The sequence below is a fragment of the Microcaecilia unicolor genome, chromosome 2, assembly GCF_901765095.1.
Source record: "Microcaecilia unicolor chromosome 2, aMicUni1.1, whole genome shotgun sequence".
Lineage (NCBI taxonomy): Eukaryota > Metazoa > Chordata > Amphibia > Gymnophiona > Siphonopidae > Microcaecilia > Microcaecilia unicolor.
Window position 1 is genome coordinate 123,207,119 of NC_044032.1, and position 20,934 is coordinate 123,228,052.

The 20,934-nt window shown below is 47.0% G+C and overlaps 1 protein-coding gene across 1 annotated transcript in view; it reads left to right on the top strand.

The window, feature by feature from the left end:
* The window catches only part of ANKRD31 (ankyrin repeat domain 31), a 108,759-nt gene that overhangs the window by 19,027 nt on the left and 68,798 nt on the right, over window positions 1–20,934 (top strand). Inside the window, exons 3-4 of the mRNA XM_030192298.1 lie at window positions 6,416–6,503; window positions 16,322–16,418. Of these exons, the coding sequence (XP_030048158.1) occupies window positions 6,416–6,503; window positions 16,322–16,418 (185 nt within the window). The remainder of the gene's footprint in view (window positions 1–6,415; window positions 6,504–16,321; window positions 16,419–20,934) is intronic.

The following is a 20,934-nucleotide window of genomic DNA, read 5'->3' on the forward strand; positions in this document are numbered from 1 at the left end:
AGGTACTGTGCAGTAGAAATGATAATTGACATAAATTATAATTAACGAACATTGTCATGTAGAACTGCTGCAGCAAAATGTATTGTGCTGAAATACAGATTTTTGTACCCTCACTATGGATCCAACTGCCAGGAGTATCCTCGTCCCGACTGTCATTGTGCTTTTTTCTTCTTCATCATCTCTTTCTATTCAAACATAATTTTTGTAATGCTTGTGTCCTTTGGGGGGGGGCGGTATTTTAGAACAGAACACCTATGTGAGTACATAAAGGTGCCTATTTTAGAAAGGCAACATACGTGCCTTTATAAAATAGGGTACAGAACCAACCCCAATAGTGTGCTCAGACACAAATTTGCACCTGCTCCAAAAAAGGTGTTAATGTATTCATGTACAGTACACGTGTACCAGCATATTTTATAAAATATTGAACTTGTTCTTCAGTATATCCAACAAATTCTGATATACTTTCAGCAATGATATTCAGTTAAAAACCTCATTTCAAACTTGGCAAACATATATCACGAGTAGACAAATGTACAAAAATAAATATTCCCACAGTGATCCACAGCAATGGTACTCCTGCCGATCTCAGTGGTGTATCTTGCTGGTGATTAATTTTAATAGCAAGCTTTACAATGCCAACCTCATCGATCAGGCAGTGTAATATAATATTTTTAAATTTAATGTATCAATTCAACCACCGTATAAACTTATTGGTGCTAATCAATATTTCAAAATTTTAAAAGTACTCATCTTAACAAAGTTTAGAATATTGTCGAGCAGGGGATGAATATTCAACATGATTCATGTTTCGCCTCAGCTGTTTCAAGGATCCTCCCCCTAGAACTTGACCGGGAAGGAGTAACATGTAACCAGTGAGCTGACGCTTAAAGTTGTAGGGAGAGATACTTGAAACAGCTGGAGCGAAACATGAATCATGTTGGATATCTGTCTCCTGCCCGACAATACTCCAAACTTTATTAAGATGAGTAATTTTAAAGATCTGAAAAATTAATTAGCACTGGTAAGTTTATACTGTGGTTGAATTGACATTAAATTTAAAAATATTATTTTACATTGCATGATCTATGAGGAGGTTGGTGTTGTAAATCTTGCAATTAAAATTAATCACCAGCAAGTTACACCGCTGAGATCGGCAGGAGTATCATTGCTGTGGATCACTGTGGGAATATTCATTTTTGTATTTTATAAAATACTAGTAAAAAAGGCCCGTTTCGTACAGAAATGAAACGGGCGCTAGCAAAGTTTTCCTCGGAGTGTGTATGTTTGAGAGAGTGAGTGTGTGACAGAGAGTGAATGTGCGCGCGCGCGTGTGTGTGTGTGACAGAGGGAGAGTGAGACTGGGTGCGAGTGTGTGTGAGAATGAGAGTATGTGCCAGGGTCTCCCCCCCCCCCCCCGGTCTGTCTCCCAGTTGCAGTGGCAGGGGGGATTCCCCCCTCCCTGTCAGTTCCAGGGGGGTTCCCCCGTCCCTTTTTCCCAGTTGCAGGGTCCCCCCTCCCAGTTGCAGGGTCTGTCTGTGTCCCCTCTCCTTTTGTCCTCAATTTAAAAACGACAATGTGAAGCAGCAGCTCCTAGGTTTGCTTGTTTGTGAGTGTATAGCAATGACGGCTGCGTGGGGGAGTTGAAACAGAGATTAACCAATGGGCTTCCTTCCTTACCGTACACTTGCTTGGGTCACTTCCACTCCTGTGTATTAAACGTCCTGAAGCATGTCATAGGTTTGCTTCTTTTGTTTTCAGTGAATGGGATGACGGCTGCGCTGGAGTCGTAGCCAGTGCTGTTTCCTCCCCCCCTCCCCCCGCTTCCGAGTCGCCAGTGGTCCTCGACCCCGAGCCCTCACCCGCCTCCTGCACATTGGACACTCGCCGCAGCCATTTGCTCGCCGTGTTGCCGCCCTCCCTCTTCGTCCTCTGCGAGAGTGTGAACCTGGCCTCGCTCCTGCTTTCGGCTACTGATTGGCTCCTTGAATGTGCTCCGCCCTCAACGTCATTACGTTTGACGCGAGGGCGGGGCCCACATCTGCTGCTACAGAGCTTCGAACAAACGAACTGGCTTCATTGACGTCAGTGGTCAATGGAACGTTGAGAGTGCTTTTTATGTGCAGACTAGTAAAAAAGGCCCGTTTCTGACACAAATGAAACGGGCGCTAGCAAGGTTTCCTTGGAGTGTGTATGTTTGGGAGAGTGTATGTGAGAGTGACTGTTTGAGAGTCAGAGTGAAAGTGTGAGTGTGTGAGAGAGAGTGAGTCTGGGTGTGAGTGTGTTTGTGAGAGAGTGTGTGTGAGAATGAGAGTGTGTGCAAGTCTGTATGTGAGACACAGTGTGAGAGAGAGTGTGTGTGTGTGGGCAAGAGAGAGAGTGTGTGTGAGACACAGATTCTCTGTGAGAGTGAGTGTATGACACCAAGCGAGTGTGTGAGTGACTGTGTGGCACATAGAGAGTGAATGTGATACTGTGTGAGACAGAGTGTGTGAGAGTGAGAGTCAGAAAGACATTGTATATGAGAGAGAGAGTGTGAGCCGTGCCCTCCCAATCCATGGCCATCTGTCCCCTGCCCCCTCCATTCATCCTTTTCCAGCAATTCCCCTCTGTCCCTGAGTCGTGCCCTCCCAATCCATGGCCATCCATGTTTGTCTGTCACCTGCCCCCTCCATTCATCCCTATCCAGCATTTCCCCTCTCTGCCTGAGGCCTGCCCTGCAATCCATATCCATCCATGCCCATCTGTGCCCTCCATTCATCCCTATGCAGCAATTCCCCTCTCCCTGAGTCCTGCCCTTCCAATCCATGCCCATCCATGCTCCTCTGTCACCTGGCCCCTCCATTTTTCCCTATCCAGCATTTCCCCTCTCTGCCTGAGGCCTGCTCTGCAATCCATATCCATCCATGCCCATCTGTCCCCTCCATTCATCCCTATCCAGCAATTCCCCTCTCCCTGAGTCCTGCCCTTCCAATCCATGCCCATCCATGCTCATCTGTCACCTGGCCCCTCCATTTTTCCCTATCCAGCATTTCCCCTCTCTGCCTGAGGCCTGCTGTGCAATCCATATCCATCCATGCCCATCTGTCCCCTCCATTCATCCCTATCCAGCAATTCCCCTCTCCCTGAGTCCTGCCCTTCCAATCCATGCCCATCCATGCTCCTCTGTCACCTGCCCCTCCATTTTTCCCTATCCAGCATTTCCCCTCTATGCCTGAGGCCTGCTGTGCAATCCATATCCATCCATGCCCATCTGTCCCATCCATTCATCCCTATCCAGCAATTCCCCTCTCCCTGTGTCCTGCCCCTTCCAATCCATGCCCATCCATGCTCATCTGTCACCTGGCCCCTCCATTTTTCCCTATCCAGCAATTTCCCTCTCTCCCTGAGTCCTGCCCTCCCAATCCATGCCCATCCATGCTCCTCTTTCCCCTGCCCCCTCCATTCATCCATTTCTAGTAATTCCCCTCTCTCCCTGTGCCCTGCCCTCCTAATCCATACCCATCCATGCTCCTCTGTCCCCTGCCGCCTCCATTCATCCTTTTCCAGCAAGTCCCATCTTGCCCTTCCATGACCCCCCCCCCTCGCATCCATGCTACTCTCTCTCCCATGTCCCAGCCTGGCCCGCCCTCTTCTCCCCCCCCCTTCGCATCCATGCCTCGCATCCATGCCCCCCCCTTCGCATCCATGCATCCCCCCCCCCGTTCGCATCCATGCATCCCTTTTTTTTTTTTTTTTCTTCGTTTTAACTTTACCTCCGTGGCGGTTCGTGCAGCGAAGCGTCAGGGAAGGAGGCGGCGCTCCCGACGTCTAGCCTTCCCTTCGCTCGCTGTGTTCGGGAGCGCCGCCTCCTTCCCTGACGCTTCGCTTCCCGATTTGTTTGGTTTGAGGCGAGGGCGGGGCAGAGACGGCTGGCTGGCTTGAAGGCTTCACTGGGAGTGACGTCAGATGGCTTCAAGGCTTCAAGGCTTCAGGGCTTGAAGCTTCCGGCTTCAAGCTTCCGGCTTCACAGAACGTTGTCTTCAGAACGTTCACGGTGCGTTTTATTATATTAGATGGGGCGTGGCCTAGGGCGCAGATGGGCGTGGCTGAGTGTGGGAGTCCGAATAGCCTAGGTCAGGAGCCACAGTTGGAGAGAGGTGAGCTTCAGAACGTCTGAGGGGGATTCAGAATGTCTGAGGGGGATTTTATTTATATAGATGCATGTACATCGCAGTTCTGCCTCTGCTCCACCCAATCTGTGACAACAGAAATACCTGTGCTCAGATTCAATAAAAGAAGACACATTTTCTGTGGGCTTACATAAGTACATAAGTAATGCCATACTTGGGAAAAGACCAAAGGCCCATTGTCAGGCTTTCAAGGCAGAACCTGGGTTCGTAAGCCCTTGGGCCACTGCCGAGTAGCGGCAGGCAAAACCACCCCACACCAGAGACAAGGCAGAACTCTGGCAGGAACAGCTAGACTTCACTTGCACTTGACCACCCTTCCTCAGGAGTTGAGCCCCTGGGTGCAGGTGGCCGGCAGGACTTACCGGACAGGGCAGGAACTGGAAACCAACTAGGCTGAACAGGGTTAGGACTAAGGGTCAGAGGGGAAAGGAATAAAGACGGGCAGCAAGGCAGGACACTGGGCTAGGACTCACAGACAGACAAAACTACACTAGGCAGGAAATGGACAGGCTTAGGGGTCAGGACTGAAAGCTGCAAAGCAGCCACTAAGAAAGGAAACACAGACAGGTAAGAGACAGAACTGAAAGCTGCCAGGCAGCCACTAAACAAGAAACACAGACAACCAAGAACTAGACAGGGAAATACAAACAAGAAACAAGACTGGGAAACAAGCAATACAGAACAAGATAAACTACACAAAGACTAGACTAGAATCAGGCAAGAATCTCAGACAATAAACTGTGCTAGGCAGAAGTGCACAGAGCACACCAGCATACCAGGGACCTTAGGCGATGCAAAGGCAAACATAGAAGTTTCTAGGTGATTAATAAAGCCCATCAGCACCTGAGGCTCAGCTGCAGCAATCTCACGGCAACTACGGGTGCTGTTCAGGCACAAACAAGAAAGACAAGTCTGGCAGCCTGGAAGATCCGGAACGGACTGGGCTGAAGCCTGGAATGGGTAGGGACAGCGAGACAGTCTATTGCAGCCACCGGTTCTGGTCACCAGAGGGCGAGGGGAGCACAGACCAAGAAGCAGGCAGAAAGCATACTGAAGCATAGAAAGGCTCAACATAAACAGGTGCAGCACAGTGGAGCAATCAGAGCCATGCTGGAAGCAGCCAGAACACAGAGACAGAGGCAGAGCTAACTCAGGCAACACACACAGGTGCAGTATAGTGGAGTAATTAGAGCCACGCTGGAAGCAGCCAGCACACAGAGACAAAGCTAAATACATGATAACCACTTAATCTATAACAAGGTTCCTAAATTTAAGTGCCATTTGTGTGCTTAAATTTATAGAATACTGATCACATTGGTAAGTGTATACTTATGCACATAAATAGCAGTATCGTGCCAAACTGCCATTCTATAATTACATGCTAAAATGTAATTATTTGTGTGTGTGTGGGGGGGGTGTTTACAGGGGTGGGGCATGGGTGTATCATAGGTAATACTGAAATTTACATAAGCTATGTACAGAATACTGTAAGTTACATTTAGGTGTACACATTTATGCCAACCATAGACGTGACGTAAATGTGTGTGCCTACATTTTGGGTGTGCTAGTGCCAATTTATGCTAGTATTCTATAAGAACACTTACGTGCATAAGTGTTCTTATCGAATAGGCTTGCTGCCCGCACAAATATGATACTTAAATGTTGGCGCCCTGTTATAGAATTGTCTCCTAAATCTTTTCTCTTCGGGACCTACTCTTAAATTGTAAGAAAATAATAGTTCATCACAAAATAAAAGTACTCCGTTGCAAAATAAATTACCCCTTTTTTTTTTTTACAGTTTTAATGTGGAAATATAAAATTGGTTCCTTATATGTTCAAATCACTATACTATAACTGCAACTAAATATTATCTTCAAGTTTGAAACATATCAGCATATTGTACTGCTCTTTCCAATCTTACTTCAGCTTATGGATCATTTGCAAGTTTTTCAGGATCTAACCTTTGTGGAACACCAATGAAACACTATTAGAAAATAGTCTTTGAATCTTATACCTCTAGGACTGGCAGTTGGCTGCATATTCATATATTAAAGTGTATTCCTCCCTGGCTCCCATTCTTTGTGCCTTATGATTTATTTTACAATAGAAAGCTTTTATCATTTTACTCTGCATTTCCCATTGAAATGTAGATAACAAATGACATTGCAGTCTGCTGAGTGAAAGTAGGGATTGTTACAAACAGCCGTCCTGTTCTCTTTGAATAAAATATTTTCCTTTCACAGCACCAGTCCATCAGTACCATTTTACACGATATAGAGGGAAGGCAGGAAAAGCTTCAGCTGTCAGAACTTAGTACTCCAAGGGATGCAGGTATGTAGTGAATGAATAGAGATAATATTGCTTTAAAGGAGATTATTGCTTAATTAACATGAATTGCAATGTACATTTAAAAAAGAATTGGAAGTTGTATTTGATTTCAGCTACCCAGGTTTTCACGAGCAAGAAAAATCATCACACACTGCTGAAAAGAAACAGGTCTCTGAGGGACTGATTATCAAATTCCCCTTGCAGTAACGGACAGCACTGAAAAATTAGCACAGGAACAGCATGGGGAATTAGAGCCCCAATGATCAAAACTAATAGCATGCAAATTTATGCATGCTATTTGTTTTGATCAAGGGGTGACACCTGTGAGAGGATTGTGCCTGGTCATATGCCCAAGGCACTGTCCTCCCGCTGAATTTGTTGGACAGGTCTTGGCTGTCAAAATAAAAAAGGGCCAAACCTATCTAACAGGAGGTTTCCTCCCCCTAACACAAGTTTACCTGTGGCCTTTTCACAACAGTCCCTGGTGGCTCAGTCGGCAATCTTACCCACCCACCCTCTCACCTCCACCCACCCTGGTTTCCTAGTACTCCCTAACCTCCCCCTCCCCCAGATCTTTAGAGGGGAGGAGGGAGTAGCACTCCCTTCTCCTGTGGCGCTGCCTTCAAAATGGCACCATCCTGCCCTGCCCGGTGCATCTTGGGATGCCCTGTTTGGGGCTCCCTTATATGGTATTGAAGCCCCACCCAGTGCATCGCCATTTTGAAGGTGGCACCCCAGATCTCCCTGTGCCTCTCCCCTCCTCCCCTCTAAAAGGCACAGGGAGATTTGGGGGGCACTAGGCCACCAGGGTGGGTGGGGGTAGGGTTGCCCACTGAGCCACCTGGGACAATTTTTGGTGTGGGGGGGGGTGGTTAGGGGGGCTAGAGGTCCACTGGACCTCCAGCCTCCTATGCCCTTGTGTCGGGGGGCAGTCGGAGGGCTAGAGGTCCATCGAACCTCCAGCCCCCTCCTTATCAGTGGGGGAGAGGGGAAGAGAAGGCCACCAGGGAAACTTGTCCGGTGGGTTTAAGGGGCTGGATGGCCACCAGACCTCCAGCTCCTTGCATGCATTGGGGGGGGGAACTTCCTGTTTGACAGGTCCGGGCTTTTTTTTTTTTGACAGCCTGGACCTGTCAAACAACTTCTGCGGGAGGATTATGCCTTTGGTGCATGCCCAGGCACAATCCTTCCGCAGAAGGTCCCCTATGATCAAAATTAATAGCACATATAAATTTCCATGCTATTAGTTTTGATCATTGGGGCTTTAATTTCCCGCGCTGTTTCAGTGCTAATTTTTCAGCACTGTTCGGAACAACATGGGGAATTTGACCATCCACCCCTCAGTTTTGTATTTTTCTGCTCTGCTGATCAGATGCAAAAACAAATTGCTCCCATTTCTACAATAGAATTTTCTCTGTGTGTTACCTGACATTATCATTTTATGCCTTAAAAAAAAGAAAGAAAATGCATAAATAGGCAAGGTCTTATAGTACAGCAATAAAGAGCTAAAAAAGAGTAAAAGATCAAAAGTACAAAATACAGTTTATTACAAATCCAAGTAAAGCATAAATCCCGACACAGAAAAAAAGACATTAAAAAATAAGGTAGATATAGACCATATGGCCTATCCAGTCTGCCCATCCATGCCATCTACTAGTCCTTCCTCTCACTTAGAGATTCTATATATTTATCTCAAGCTTTCTTGAATTCAGATACAGTTTTCATTTCCACCACTTCTACCGGGAGGCCATTCCACAAATTCACCACCCTATCTATGAAGAAGTATTTCCTCAGATTACATCTGAGTCTATCCCCTTTCACTTTCATCCTATACACCCATATTACAGATCTTCCTTTATGCCACTTAGGTATTTAAACATCTCTATCATATCTCCTCTCTCTTGTCTTTCTTCCAGTGTATACATATGCAAAGGGGAGGATGGTTCTTGTTTTCGGAAGTTCAGCCTGGCCACCTGGACTTGGAAAGCATGTGACCATGTTCCCACAGTATGGCTTGTTTACCTAAACAGAGAAGCATTCTGTAATTTTCCTTAGCTCTGAACATGAGTTCTGAGCCTAATAAAAAGGGGAGTTTCGTTCAGTGAAATTGGGAGCTCATCTGTGAGTAACGTACGTACTGCACAGAGGACTTGTTCCTGGTCTAAAAAGCTCCTGGCTTTCGCTTTAACGGCCCCCCCCCCCCCAGCTGATGATAAGAGCCTGGATGATGTAAGGACCAGTGATGATTGTATGTAAAGTGAATTATTGCTTCTTTTCCTGGTCTAAGAACTCTTAGCATTGCTTAGATGTAGAGACCAGTGATGTAATGATTGTTTATATAGCTAATCATTGTGTGTATATAGCTAACCATTGTATATATCTCAATCATTGTAGATTTTAACACCTCTAATAAAGTTTTCATTTATCTAATACGAATCCAAAAGAATCCACGGTAATTATTGAATAGTCTGTGCCAGTGAGTAAGGCTGTAAATCCATAGCAGTACACCATCTTTCGACACAAATCGGAAGATGGGCGTCCTCCCAGGGTCGCCCAAATCGGCATAATCGAAAGCCGATTTTGGGCGTCCCCAACTGCTTTCCATCACGGGGACGACCAAAGTTCACGGGGGCGTGTCGGAGGCATAGCAAAGGTGGGACTTGGGCGTGCCTAACACATGGGCGTCCTTGACCCATAATGGAAAAAAAGGGCGTCCCTGACAAGCACTTGGACGACTTTACCTGGTCCTGTTTTTCTTACGACCAAGCCACAAAAAGGTGCCCGAACTGACCAGATGACCACCAGAGAGAATCGAGGATCACTTCCCCTTATTCCCCCAGTGGTCACTAACGCCCTCCCACCCTCAAAAAACATCTTTAAAAATATTTTGTGCCAGCCTCAAATGCCATATTCAGGTCCATGACAACAGTATGCAGGTCCCTGGAGCAGTTTTAGTGGGTGCCGTGCACTTCAGGTAGGCGGACACAGGCCCATCCCCCCCTACCTGTTACACTTGTGGTGGTAAATGTGAGCCCTCCAAAACCCACCAGAAACCCACTGTACCCACATCTAGGTGCCCCCCTTCACCCATAAGGGCTGTGGTAGTGGTGTGGGTAGTGGGTTTTTTTTTTTGGGGGGGGGGGGGTTGGGGGGCTCAGCACACAAGGTAAGGGAGCTATGTACCTGGGAGCAATTTATGAAGTCCACTGCAGTGCCCCCTAGGGTGCCCAGTTGGTTTCCTGGCATGTGAGGGGGACCAGTGTACTACGAATGCTGGCTCCTCCCATGACCAAATGGCATGCATTTGGTCATTTCTGAGATGGGCGTCCTTGGTTTCCATTATCGCCAAAAATCAGAAATGACCAAGTCTAGGGATGACCATCTCTAAGGACAACCTAAATGTCAAGATTTGGCGTCCCCGACCGTATTATCGAAACGAAAGATGGACGTCCATCTTGTTTCGATAATATGGGTTTCCCTGCCCCTTTTGATTATGCCCCTCTTGGTATACTGCCTTTTATAACGTGAACCAAAGCAGTTTGCAACCAACACAAAAGCAACAGAAAAAGGAAAAAGAACTGCAAAAATTCATAGGAAAGCAAAGGTAATGAAAATAGAACGATAAAGAAAAGTAGAACACCTCATGTACTGGTCAGTCGACCCACAAATCCCAATTATCTGCCCGTAAAAGCCTCAGAAAAAAGGTAAGTCTTAAGGGCTATCTTGAAGTGGTAGTAGGAAGCTTCAGACCTGAGATCCAGGAGTAGAGAATTCTGTAGAGATTGTTCTATAAAGGAAAATGAAGAGCAAAGGGCATCAGTGGGGGAGAGTACTTGCAGGAGGTAAGATTCAATGTGGTGGCATCACTTTGGGTATGGCATCTTGTGCAGGTGCAAAGACTGTATACTCAAAAGCAAATTCCTGTGCCCATATTTAGTGAGGCTTCTGTCTCTTCCACTACACTTCATCATGCATCTGACAAAGTGAACTCATGTGCTTGAAATCATATGGGCTCAATAAATGGCCCTAGGCTATGTGACATTTTTGCTACTACAGTGAAAACTTGATAACACGTAGTCAATGGGGAAAATATCTTCCAGACTGCATGTTAAGCGAACCACTTGATAATGACAATCTTCTAACTGAGTCTGAGTATTTATTAATTTTTATGTTTTATTATCTGAAAACGTGTACAATTTAGCACCAACAAAACTTTTAACATGAGAAACAGTAAACACAGCAGAGGCCAGTGAATACATTTTATTGTTATGTACAACACATCCCATAACTACTGTATCATGAGAATTTGAATAATAGAAGAGTACAGTATATAAAACCTATAATAGCATTATTGGCGCTCTTTATATAAAGTAAATCTCAGTGTGGTTGTCAGGTATAGAGAGGCACTTGTACAAAGAATGAAGTAAACGTCACCTTTTTCTCAACTTGAAGTTTTTTTTTTCTTTACAAATTCCATATTCCATAGCGTCTCACAGATCAATCCAGAGACAAGTGGGTTATGTCCCTCTACCAGCAGGTGGAGATAGAGAGAACGCCAGAGCTCTGTTATAAAGGATACTATGCAGCAGCCTCACTTTCAGTATTCTCTCTATCTCAGCAGGTGAATGGACATACCTTGTGCAACTCTCTGGATTGAGGCTGGCTCCTAGCCTGTCCCCTCAGGTTTAGTTGAGCTTTGAGATCATGGCTGTCCTTGGCCAGTACGAGGTACACCTGGTGGTGCCAGGTCCCTCCCCTCCCCTTTCCCTGCCACCAAGCCCTAGTGGCCTTCTGATCTGGAGCTCCTGCCTCTTATTTGAAGGGAAAAAAAAGGACCTGTTCTGTTTCTGTCTTGCTGACCACGGTGAGTGTTTGTTTCTCTTTACCTCTGGGAGGACTTGTTCTCGTGGCTTTGATACCTGTTGCCTGACTCCCAGGGAGCATGGTGCTCTGGGAAGGGGAGGTTTTCACTGTTTTTCCGCCTCACTGGCTCCTGTTTTGTCCCCTTGGTGGCGGTTAAGACATGCTCATCGGTCCTTGGTAGCTTTCTTGTCCCTTGTTTTCGTAGAAAGCTACCGAGTGGACAGGAGGACCGCTCTGCAGATTTTGGCAGGCTCTGCAGCAGTTTTGCTCTGGTTTGGCACCACCATCTTTGGTCCTGGCTTCATCCATAAAACAAAAAATAATAATAAAGGGGAAGGGAGGCGGGAGCCTTTCTAAGCAGTAGCAGCCAGGCTTTTGGAACCCCAACTTTCCGCAGTTTCCCTTCTGCGGTTCTAGTTTTACCTTCGCTTCTCCAGAGGCGTACGGTCAGCGCTAGCAGGGATGTTCGGAATCCATGTGTTCCTCAACCTGGTTCCGCACTTCTTTCGGTGCCATGCCGGATGCTTGTTGTGGAACTTTGGCCCCCAGGACTCCGATTTCCAGTGCTGTTTAGAGTGTCTTATCTGGTCCATTTGTAGTGCAACCCAGTGTTCCAGTTAGTGTTGCTGGAAGTTGGCCCGGATTATTTCTCCCAGTAGCTGACTTGCTGGGTCTCAGCACAAGTGTTTCACAATTCTCTGCTCAGCTGAGCCGGTACTTTTACATTGGCCATGTAAGTTGTTAGCTCTGCACAGAACTCAAGCTTGGGGGGGGGGGGGGATTTGGTTCCTACTGTTCCTAGTTTCTTCCAGCTCAGCTGGAGATGAATTTTTGATCTAACCAGTTAGTCCTTTTTTTGGACACCATCTCTTTCTCCTCCACTTTGCCTGGCTTTCTGTCAATGTCTTTGTGCCTGTGTCTGTTGGTGAGTGCTCTGTTACTCAGACTCTTTCCCCAGGACGTTCACTGCATATGGGTTGTTCAGTCCTGGCTGACCTGGCAGGCAGTACCCTGGCCGAGGTTTAACCCTGGGCCTCTATGTGGTAGCCGTTTCTCGATCCCTTTGAGTTGCCATTCGGACTGGGGAAGTATTACAGCACACTCAGCCCTTCACAAGTTGGGCGGCTATCTGTCAGCAAGCCCTGTCTCTCTTAAATCTCTTTTAAGTGGGGTGTATGGATATGTGTTTGCACTCCCATATCTTTGTATGGGTTGGGGTTGGTATAGTTAGGCTGGTGCTATTCTGCCAGTCCTACAGGTATGAATAGGGCTCTCGACTCTGGTGCCTGCCTTATGAGGAACTGCTGTCAGGTTCTAGGGTTGTGGCAGGGTTGAGGGTCCTACTCTTGTGCCTCAACAGAACTGAGCAGTAGTCCAGCAAGCAGTTTTGGCTGAAGCAGCTTTGAGGGTCCTCACCCAAAATTAAAAAATTGCGTTGCCACAGTGCAGATGGTCTCTGTATCATGATCTTTTATGGATTGGGACTGCACCTTACTATCCCTAGCTAGAGTGTCCTAGGGCCCAGGAGCCTGGCCTGGAAATTGAACCCCTATCGTCCGCAGGTCCTTTGTATTGTTTTGTGACTAGATTACTGGGGAGAGCCTAACCAAGTTTGTTTCTCCCAGACTAGGAGGTCTGGATGGAGTTTTTCTGCACAGATTTGTGGTTGAGCTCTGCCCTCAGAGCTTGTGGCCAGCCTACGTCTCCTCAGCTCTCTTTTCGCCTTTTTGGTAGGTGTTCTCTCTGAGATGATGGCCTGGTCCCGGGCTCCTTCCCTGGATGGAAGGTAGTCTGTTCTTCTGGTTTAGGGGCTAGGCTGTTGTCTCTTGCCCTGCTGCTTTCTTTTCATTTACCAGCAGTATGGTTTCTGGCTCTCCTACCATTCTTGTCTGGGGCTGTACCCTACACCGGTCCTCCAGTTGTGCTGTCTCGATGAAACACTGAAGGGTTTTGGGGTTGCCCCTCAGGACGGTGTCTCAGTCCTTGCGGGATGTGGTCCCTTCTCTGTTCCTGGTTCCCACCATTGCCTTCCTATGGGTGGCATTGTCTCTGGCTCTGAATGTGAGGATGTTGAGCTTTGCTCCATCTTTACCTGTTGAGCCTTGTTATGTCTCCAGATGTCAAGCCGTGCTCCATCTCCGGACATTGAGCCATGCTCCATCGCCAGACGTCAAGCCGTGCTCCACCTCAGGAGATTCTGACTACTTCTGTAGCTGTAGGTTGACCCTGGCTCCATCTGTGGATGTCGAGCCTTCCTCCAAACAGGTATGTCGTGCCTGCTTCCAGCTCAAGAGGTCCTGCCTCCCCATCTTTGGATGTTGTGCATTGCTCTGGTTTGGGAGGTAGCCTGGCTCTGTTTTGGGCAACATGCTTTGTGGGCCACAATGCATGTCGGGCCTTTCGCAGTCTCTGGCTGTTGAGCCTTGTTTCATCTCTGAGGTTCGAGACTGGTGCCATCTGTGCAGGTGGGGCCTGACACCAGTGGGGGCATGGGGCTATGCCTCTGGTTACTGGTTCTGGCCCTTTTTCTGAAGGTCGGGATTATGCTCCATTTCTGGATGCCAAGCTTTTCCGACTGTGGCTGGTGGGGCTTGTCGTGTCTCCAGTTGGTGGCCAATCTCGTTGCTGGGTTTTGCTCCGGTTTGGGCTGCAGAACTGTACGCCATCTTGGGATGCCGGATCTTGCGCCTTTTCTGGATGTCAAGTCTTGGTGTGCTGTTTCGCCAGATGTCGTCTGGAGGTCATTCTCTAGTTTCCGAACCTTTCTTCATTCCTAGAGTCCAGTTTTTTCACTGTAGCTCCTTATCGTGTGGGACACTGTTTCAGTAGGTGGTGCTTTTCTCAGTTTCTGGGTGTCGAGCATGGCTACACCTCGGGTTGTGGAGCTTTACCCTGTATCTGGCAGTCTAGTCTTCCTCTGTCCCTGACTACTGAGCCAGGCTCTAGCTCTGCCGGTGAAGCGTTGCCTTGCCTCTGGCGGTCAAGACTGGTTTTGTCTCTGTCCTTAACACCTGGCTCCTTCTCTGACTTGTGGGCCTCACTCTGGCTATGGCTGTGGGGTCTTACTGCGGCTCTGGTGGACGAACCTGACATCCCGATGGTGACCGAGCTGGGAGCTATCGCTGGCTGTTAACCCTTACTCTATATTTATTTATTTATTTATTTATTATATTTATATCCTGCATAAGCCCAAGTAGAGCTCAGGTTCAATGTGGCTTACATAACAATTAGAAAGTCATTAACACGTTCAAAATATATTAACAGAAAGTAAAATACATCATATAATGTTAGAAACAGATGTAATTAAAAACTTAGGGCCTATCTCTTGGGTTGTCTGGCCTTGGTCTCCTCCCTGGAGGTCGTGCTAAGGGCCATCTTTGCTGGCGAGCCATGCTTTTTCTCTAGCGGGTGAGCCTGTTCTCGCTGGCCTTTATGTCTTGATCCATATCTGCATAGCCTGCCCCGTTTTACAGGTGATTGAGCATCGCTCCAGCTCTGGGTACTGGGTCTTGCCTGGTCGATGGTGAGTGCTGCACGAGCCGCCCTTGTCAGTTGGGTTTTGCTCCCCTGATGGCTCTCGGGTCTTGTCAAGCCTTGTTTCATTGCTGGCTGCCAAAGTGGACTCCATCATTGCTGGTGCAGCTGATCCGACACTAGTTGCCAGTCTGCTCCCATTGTTGGGGCTCTAGCTTGGTCAGGAGATCAAGCTTTGCTTCATCTGTGGGAGTCAGCCTTCCTTGTCCTTGGGCTTTGCTGGTTCAGGCTTCCTCCTTGCTTAATTGGCAAGTATTGATTTTTATGCCTCTGGTCGACGCCGCTTCCCCCTAGTTCTAGAGGGCATTTCTTGTATCATCTTGAGGGGGCATGATTTTGCGGGTTCTTGCCCCTCGTCCTTGCCTCTGCTTCTGGAGTCTGGCACTAGCAATGCCTTTCGAGGCTGGTTCTAGCTTTGTGGTCCCACCCCACTTGGGGACTTCTTTGGTACATCCCACTCATCTCTGGATTGATCTGTGGGATGCTATGGAAGGTAAAATTAGTCCTTACTTGATAATTTTGTTTCTATTAGTCCCGACAGATCAATCTAGAGGCCCCACCCTCTTTGTTTTTCTTGTCTAAACATGTTATCTGTGTATCTCATTATTTCAGATCTGACTTGGATTTTACCACATGATTTGCTTTGATTATCTTAAAGATGCAATTCTGTGGAAGGATGCTACGGGAGAAAGGCTGTGGTCGTTGCAGGCAGGGCCGCTGGTTCTCTCCCGAGTTGTCTCAGATGCAGGAGTATACTTCATGGACTCATGGTCTCACTGCTTTGGAATCGAACATTCTGAAAGTGAGGCTGCTGCATAGTATCCTTTATGGCAGAGCTCTGGTGTTCGCTCTATCTCCACCTGCTGGTAGAGGGACTTAACCCACTTGTCTCTGGATTGATCTGTTGGGACCAATGGAAAGAAAATTATCAGGTAAGGACTAATTTTGCTAGTCCGCCTAGCTGTAGAATTTGAATGCTTTCCATGTCTTGCATTCCAAATACTTCACCAAACCTTCTGCCGGAATTAACATTTGAGAATGTGAGAATGTTGTTTTAATGTACATCTTACCTCTATGACAACAGACCGGAAAAAGAAGTACAAGATAAAGTTGTTACAACAAACCGAAAAAGGAAATACAGGATGAAGTTGTTACAAGACTGTGCCTTAACAGATCTGCTTGTTAAATCGTGCAATTTTGGGGGACCCTACCACACATTAAGTGATATCACAGCTTAAACGGTCACATGATAACAATTTTTCACTGTACAGATTAACATGGTTGCTCCTCTGGAAATATTTTTGGGACTGTACTTAATATTGCTACATATTAAGTGTACCTCAAAATCACAATTATAAAGTTTATAATTACAGAAATATGGCTTTTATGTATTGCATTTATTAATAATTATCCTGATTTAACAGATCAGTATATTCAAGAGATGTCACAAATACAAGAGGTTTTAAATGATGTGCTGATCAAACAGAAAGCAGAAAGGGATGTTCTTGCAAAAAAATACAGGTAAATATTATTTAAACTTTGTTTTATTGCTTAGAAAATACAAATAGTTTAATTTTCCAGAAATATTTATGGTGTGTGAAGATACTTCAATCAGAGCTGTAGTTAGTGACTATGGACCAGGGGCGTAGCCAGACCTCGACGGGAGGGGGGGCCAGAGCCTGAGGTGGGGGGCACTGTTTGGCCGCCTCCCCCGCTGCCAACCCCCCTCCCCCCGCACGCCCGCTACTGCCGCCAGTTTTGAACCCCCCTCCCGCCACCAACCCTTCCTTGCCGTCGCCGCCCACCCCGCCGCCGCATGAGGTACCTTGTTTGCTGGCGGGGGTCCCTAAACCCCACCAGTCGAAGAGTCTGCTTCAGCGCCGGAGTTAGTAGACTCCAGCGCCTTCATTCAACGAAGTTCATATCAAGAAGATCAACTGGTTTTAACGCCTTATGTCCTGCACGGGGCTACATGCACGGTGCAGGACGTAAGGCGTCAAAACCAGCTGATCGCCTTCACAAGAAACTTCGTTGAATGAAGGCGCCGGAGTCTACTAACTCCGGCGCTGAAGCAGGCTCTTCGGCTGGCGGGGTTTGGGGACCCCCGCCAGCAAACAAGGTACGTCATGCGGCGGGGCTGGCGGCGGGGGAGAGTTGGTGGTGGGAGGGGGGTTCAAGAGGGTCGCGGCAGGGGGCCAGAGCCGAATCTACGGGGGCCCAGGCCCTCCAGGCCCCACGTAGCTACGCCACTGCTATGGACTAGTGAAAAAGTGTGTCTTTACCCTAATACCATGACACAGGATGCCAGAAGTTCTCTCTCACATTAAACATAAATAAACTTGGAAATGTGGTACTCTCTCTTCTCTCCCAGGCCTAAACTCGGCACTTTTTTTTTCTCCCTCCACCCAACTGCAGTGATCTCCCACAACTACACGTATCTCACCCAACTACTGCCATTTTCCCCTTTCTTTCCCCTCAGTCCCAGTACTCCTACCCTTCCTGACCCCAATAGTCTCTTTTCTCCTTAAGCCAGATCCTATCTGCCTCCAACTGGCACTTCTAACTCCCAGCACACTCTTCCTCCTTTCCCCCTCCCAATTCAGCTCCAATCCTCTCTTTTCCCATCCTCTCAGGCAATCTCTCTTCTCCCCCATCCCTTTTCTCAGTCCTCCCCTGCATTCCCCTCACACTATTCCTCCAAGTTAAAAAAACAGCTTGGTATGGCACTCTTCTCCCTTTTACCCTTTCAATCTCTGAAGATATGGGCCTCCTCCTGCCCTTTTCAATTACTAATCTCTCCAGTATGTGCTAGGGCCTAATCCTGCTCTTCGTCCTCCGCATCGGATGGGATCTGCACCATCTTTTTCACACGTGTCCTAGGCCCCACTGGGTCCGGCTTCTGTTTCTCACTCTGTTCCGCTGAGTATCTGAATCTGTCCAACTCTTCCTAGGCAGCAAGGTTTCGGCACTCCAGCACCAATTCACCAATTTATATCATGAAAAATTCACGAGAAATGCTTATAATATCAATTGCCCCCACAGAGCCTTGCGGTTATGCTGCCATCACAGAAAGTGACGTCTCAACTAGAAGTGTTCTTAATAAAAGAGGTGTCTCCATATGTAGAGACTGGATTAACATTGCCCATTGTAGTATAGTAACCAAGATAGTGCAAGACCAGAGTCAATTATACTTGTTTCACTAATCCGAACCTAAATTCTAAAGATTATTTTATGCAGTAATATCCAGCCTAGGATAGTTTTGCCTCTAATAATGAAATTTAAATATGGTCTAAAAGTACCAAGAAACATCTTACGAGTAGAGGAATAGCCTAATGGTTAACACAATTGGCTCAAAACCAGGGAACCAGGTTCAATTCCCACTGTGGTTCCTTGTGACCCTGAACAAGTCACTTAACCCTACGTTGTATCGGGTACAAAAACACTGTGAGCCCACTAGGGACAAAGAAAATACCTGTATATGATATGTAAACCATTTAAAATGGAATGCCATTTCAATTTATTCCTTTTATTGCTGTATTTAGTCAGTTATCATATTTATTTATTTATTTATTTATTTACAAAGGCTTGATATACTGCAAGGTGCCAAGTTGGCTTCTATGTGGTTTACAATAAAAAAAATAAAACTGCCTTAAGAAAAAGGTACACTTCAGAGAATCACATACAACATTATTGACTGGAAGAAAAGGTAGAAGTAAAGAGGTATGTTTTCAGTGTTGCTTTGAACTGAAATGATATGCAAACAGGGAATACAGCTTTAAAAAATAATTTTAAAATATTATTGTCCATGAGCATATAAGAGCATAAGAAGCTTGGTGACCGAGGTCAGACCAGTGGTCCATCAAAACCAACGTCCTGTCACTAACAGTGACTAATCTGGGTCACTTGGAAGTACTATCGGATCTGAAATAGGAGAGGCCAGTTCATGTTCCCTACTCTCGGAAATGGGAAATGGAGATATTTGTGGCCGTCAAGCTAAATAATAATTAACGGACCTGTCTTTTAGAAACTTATTCAAACCTATTTTATAAAATACCACTAAATTATTGGCCACCTTCTCTAGTTCCCTAGTTTAGATGCCCTTCTACTAAAATGCAGTATATTTTGTCGTTTCCACACATTTACAGGAAAAATTAATGTATGGTAGCTGCAAAACCTATGCAGGCATGCATCTGCCCTGCATTTACCACACAGGGCACACAGGTAATGCACAGCCACCACTTTACATGCCTGAGTCCTCTGTGTTATCTGTCCGGGCATGTAGTGCAGTGGCCATGTATTAAGACCTAACATGACAGGTAACTACAGCGGCACCCCATATTTCACCACCCTCTGCCTGCGAACACAAATCAAATCACCCTGATGGGTTCCCAAGCCCCCAAACACATTTCTGTTCCCCCTGATGGCTTCTCAACCCTCTAAACACAACTCTGATTTTCCCAATGGCTCCCCAACCTACCCAGGACTTACCCAGGGATCACTGTTGGTGGGGCAGTGGGTCCTGCGTAGCAGTTATTCCCCTCTCCTGCCACCTGGGTTGGCACCTTAGCCCAAAATGGCAGAGGTGACCCCAACACCCTAAGGTTAATGGTGACCCTGGGTAAGTTCTGGGGAGGGGGAATCAGGGTGGGGGAGGTTTAGGCTCTAGGGTGTGGGTTTCTTTTGGTCAAGTGAAGGGGGGTAGAATAATTGCTGGGCCTAATTTGTTAATGAGTGTGTCTGGCTTGTCATGGGGGGGGGGGGGTCAGGGGATGTCACAGTGCCAATTGGGAGGGGGGAATCATGGCTATGCCAGGGAGGTCTGGAATGTGTTGGAGGAGCAGGGTCTGTGTCAGGGTGGGGTTTTTGTTTCAGGGGTATTGGAGCTGTATTCGAGGAGGTTGGAGACCTATAGAGAGATCAGAGCTGTGTTTGGGGAAGCTGTGGAGCCATCAGTGAGATCAGAGATGTGTTTAGGGAAGTTGGGGAGCTGTTGGGGGAATCAGAGTTGTGTTCAGAGGGAGGCTTTGTCTGGCTTAAATCAGTGTTTTCCAAGTCCAGTCCTAGAGTACCCCTTGCCGGTCAGGTTAAACCTGACTGGCAAAGGATACTCCAGGACCAGACTTGGGAAACACTGACTTAAAGCATGCTGCTTCTCATCTGCCGAAAGCCTCTTTCTGTAGTATCCTGCATCCTCTAACAGAACTTCCTATTTTTGGGAAGTAGCATGCTTTCAGCACTGTAGTGTTAAAGGCAAGTTCAGAGGGCTGCAAGAGGGAAGTAGAAGGAGGCTGAGAAAGAGGAAGGGGGACTGTAGGAGTGCAGGGACAGGCAAACAGAAATGCTGGGAGAAAGGAAGAGAGATATGGAGCACAGGGAGGGGGTTTTGAGAGGGACAGAAGCTAGAAATGTGGGATGGAGGCAACAAAGAAAGGAGATGGTGCCCATAGAGGGGAGAGAAGGGAAGAAATGGTACCTATGGAAGGAAGGGAAAGGAGAAAGGAAGAAAAGGTGATCGTGGATGGAGTGGAAGAGAATAGAGGAGAGGGTGCCCATGGGTGAACTGTGTGGTGGAACCAGGGTTACACAAAATGGTACTGTAACGTGGAGCAATAGATTTTAAGCTGGAGAGACAGGCATATTTTCAAAGCACTTAGCCTTCCAAAGTTCCATAGAAACCTATGGAACTGGAAGGCTAAGTGCTTTGAAAATATGCTTGTATCCAAGAACCAATTTTGCAGAATTTTCCTGGTACTGGAAAAGACCCGAGCTAGCGACCGACCACAATCACCAAAACAATACAGCAGTATCTACACAACTGTGAGTACCTGGGGAAATGGCAGAAAGAAGCTACATGGTAAATATGTGCTTGTTGCAAAAAGGTAGAAGAAGATGTGGTACACCTTTAAAACATGCTGGGAATACTGAGAGCACGCTACCATTGGTGGATCGCTGGGAATGATATCATGCGCCATGCATGATGGCAGAGGTCGAGCATGAGGCCCCAGGGTGGAGCAGCATGTGGAGAGGAGTTAGGAGA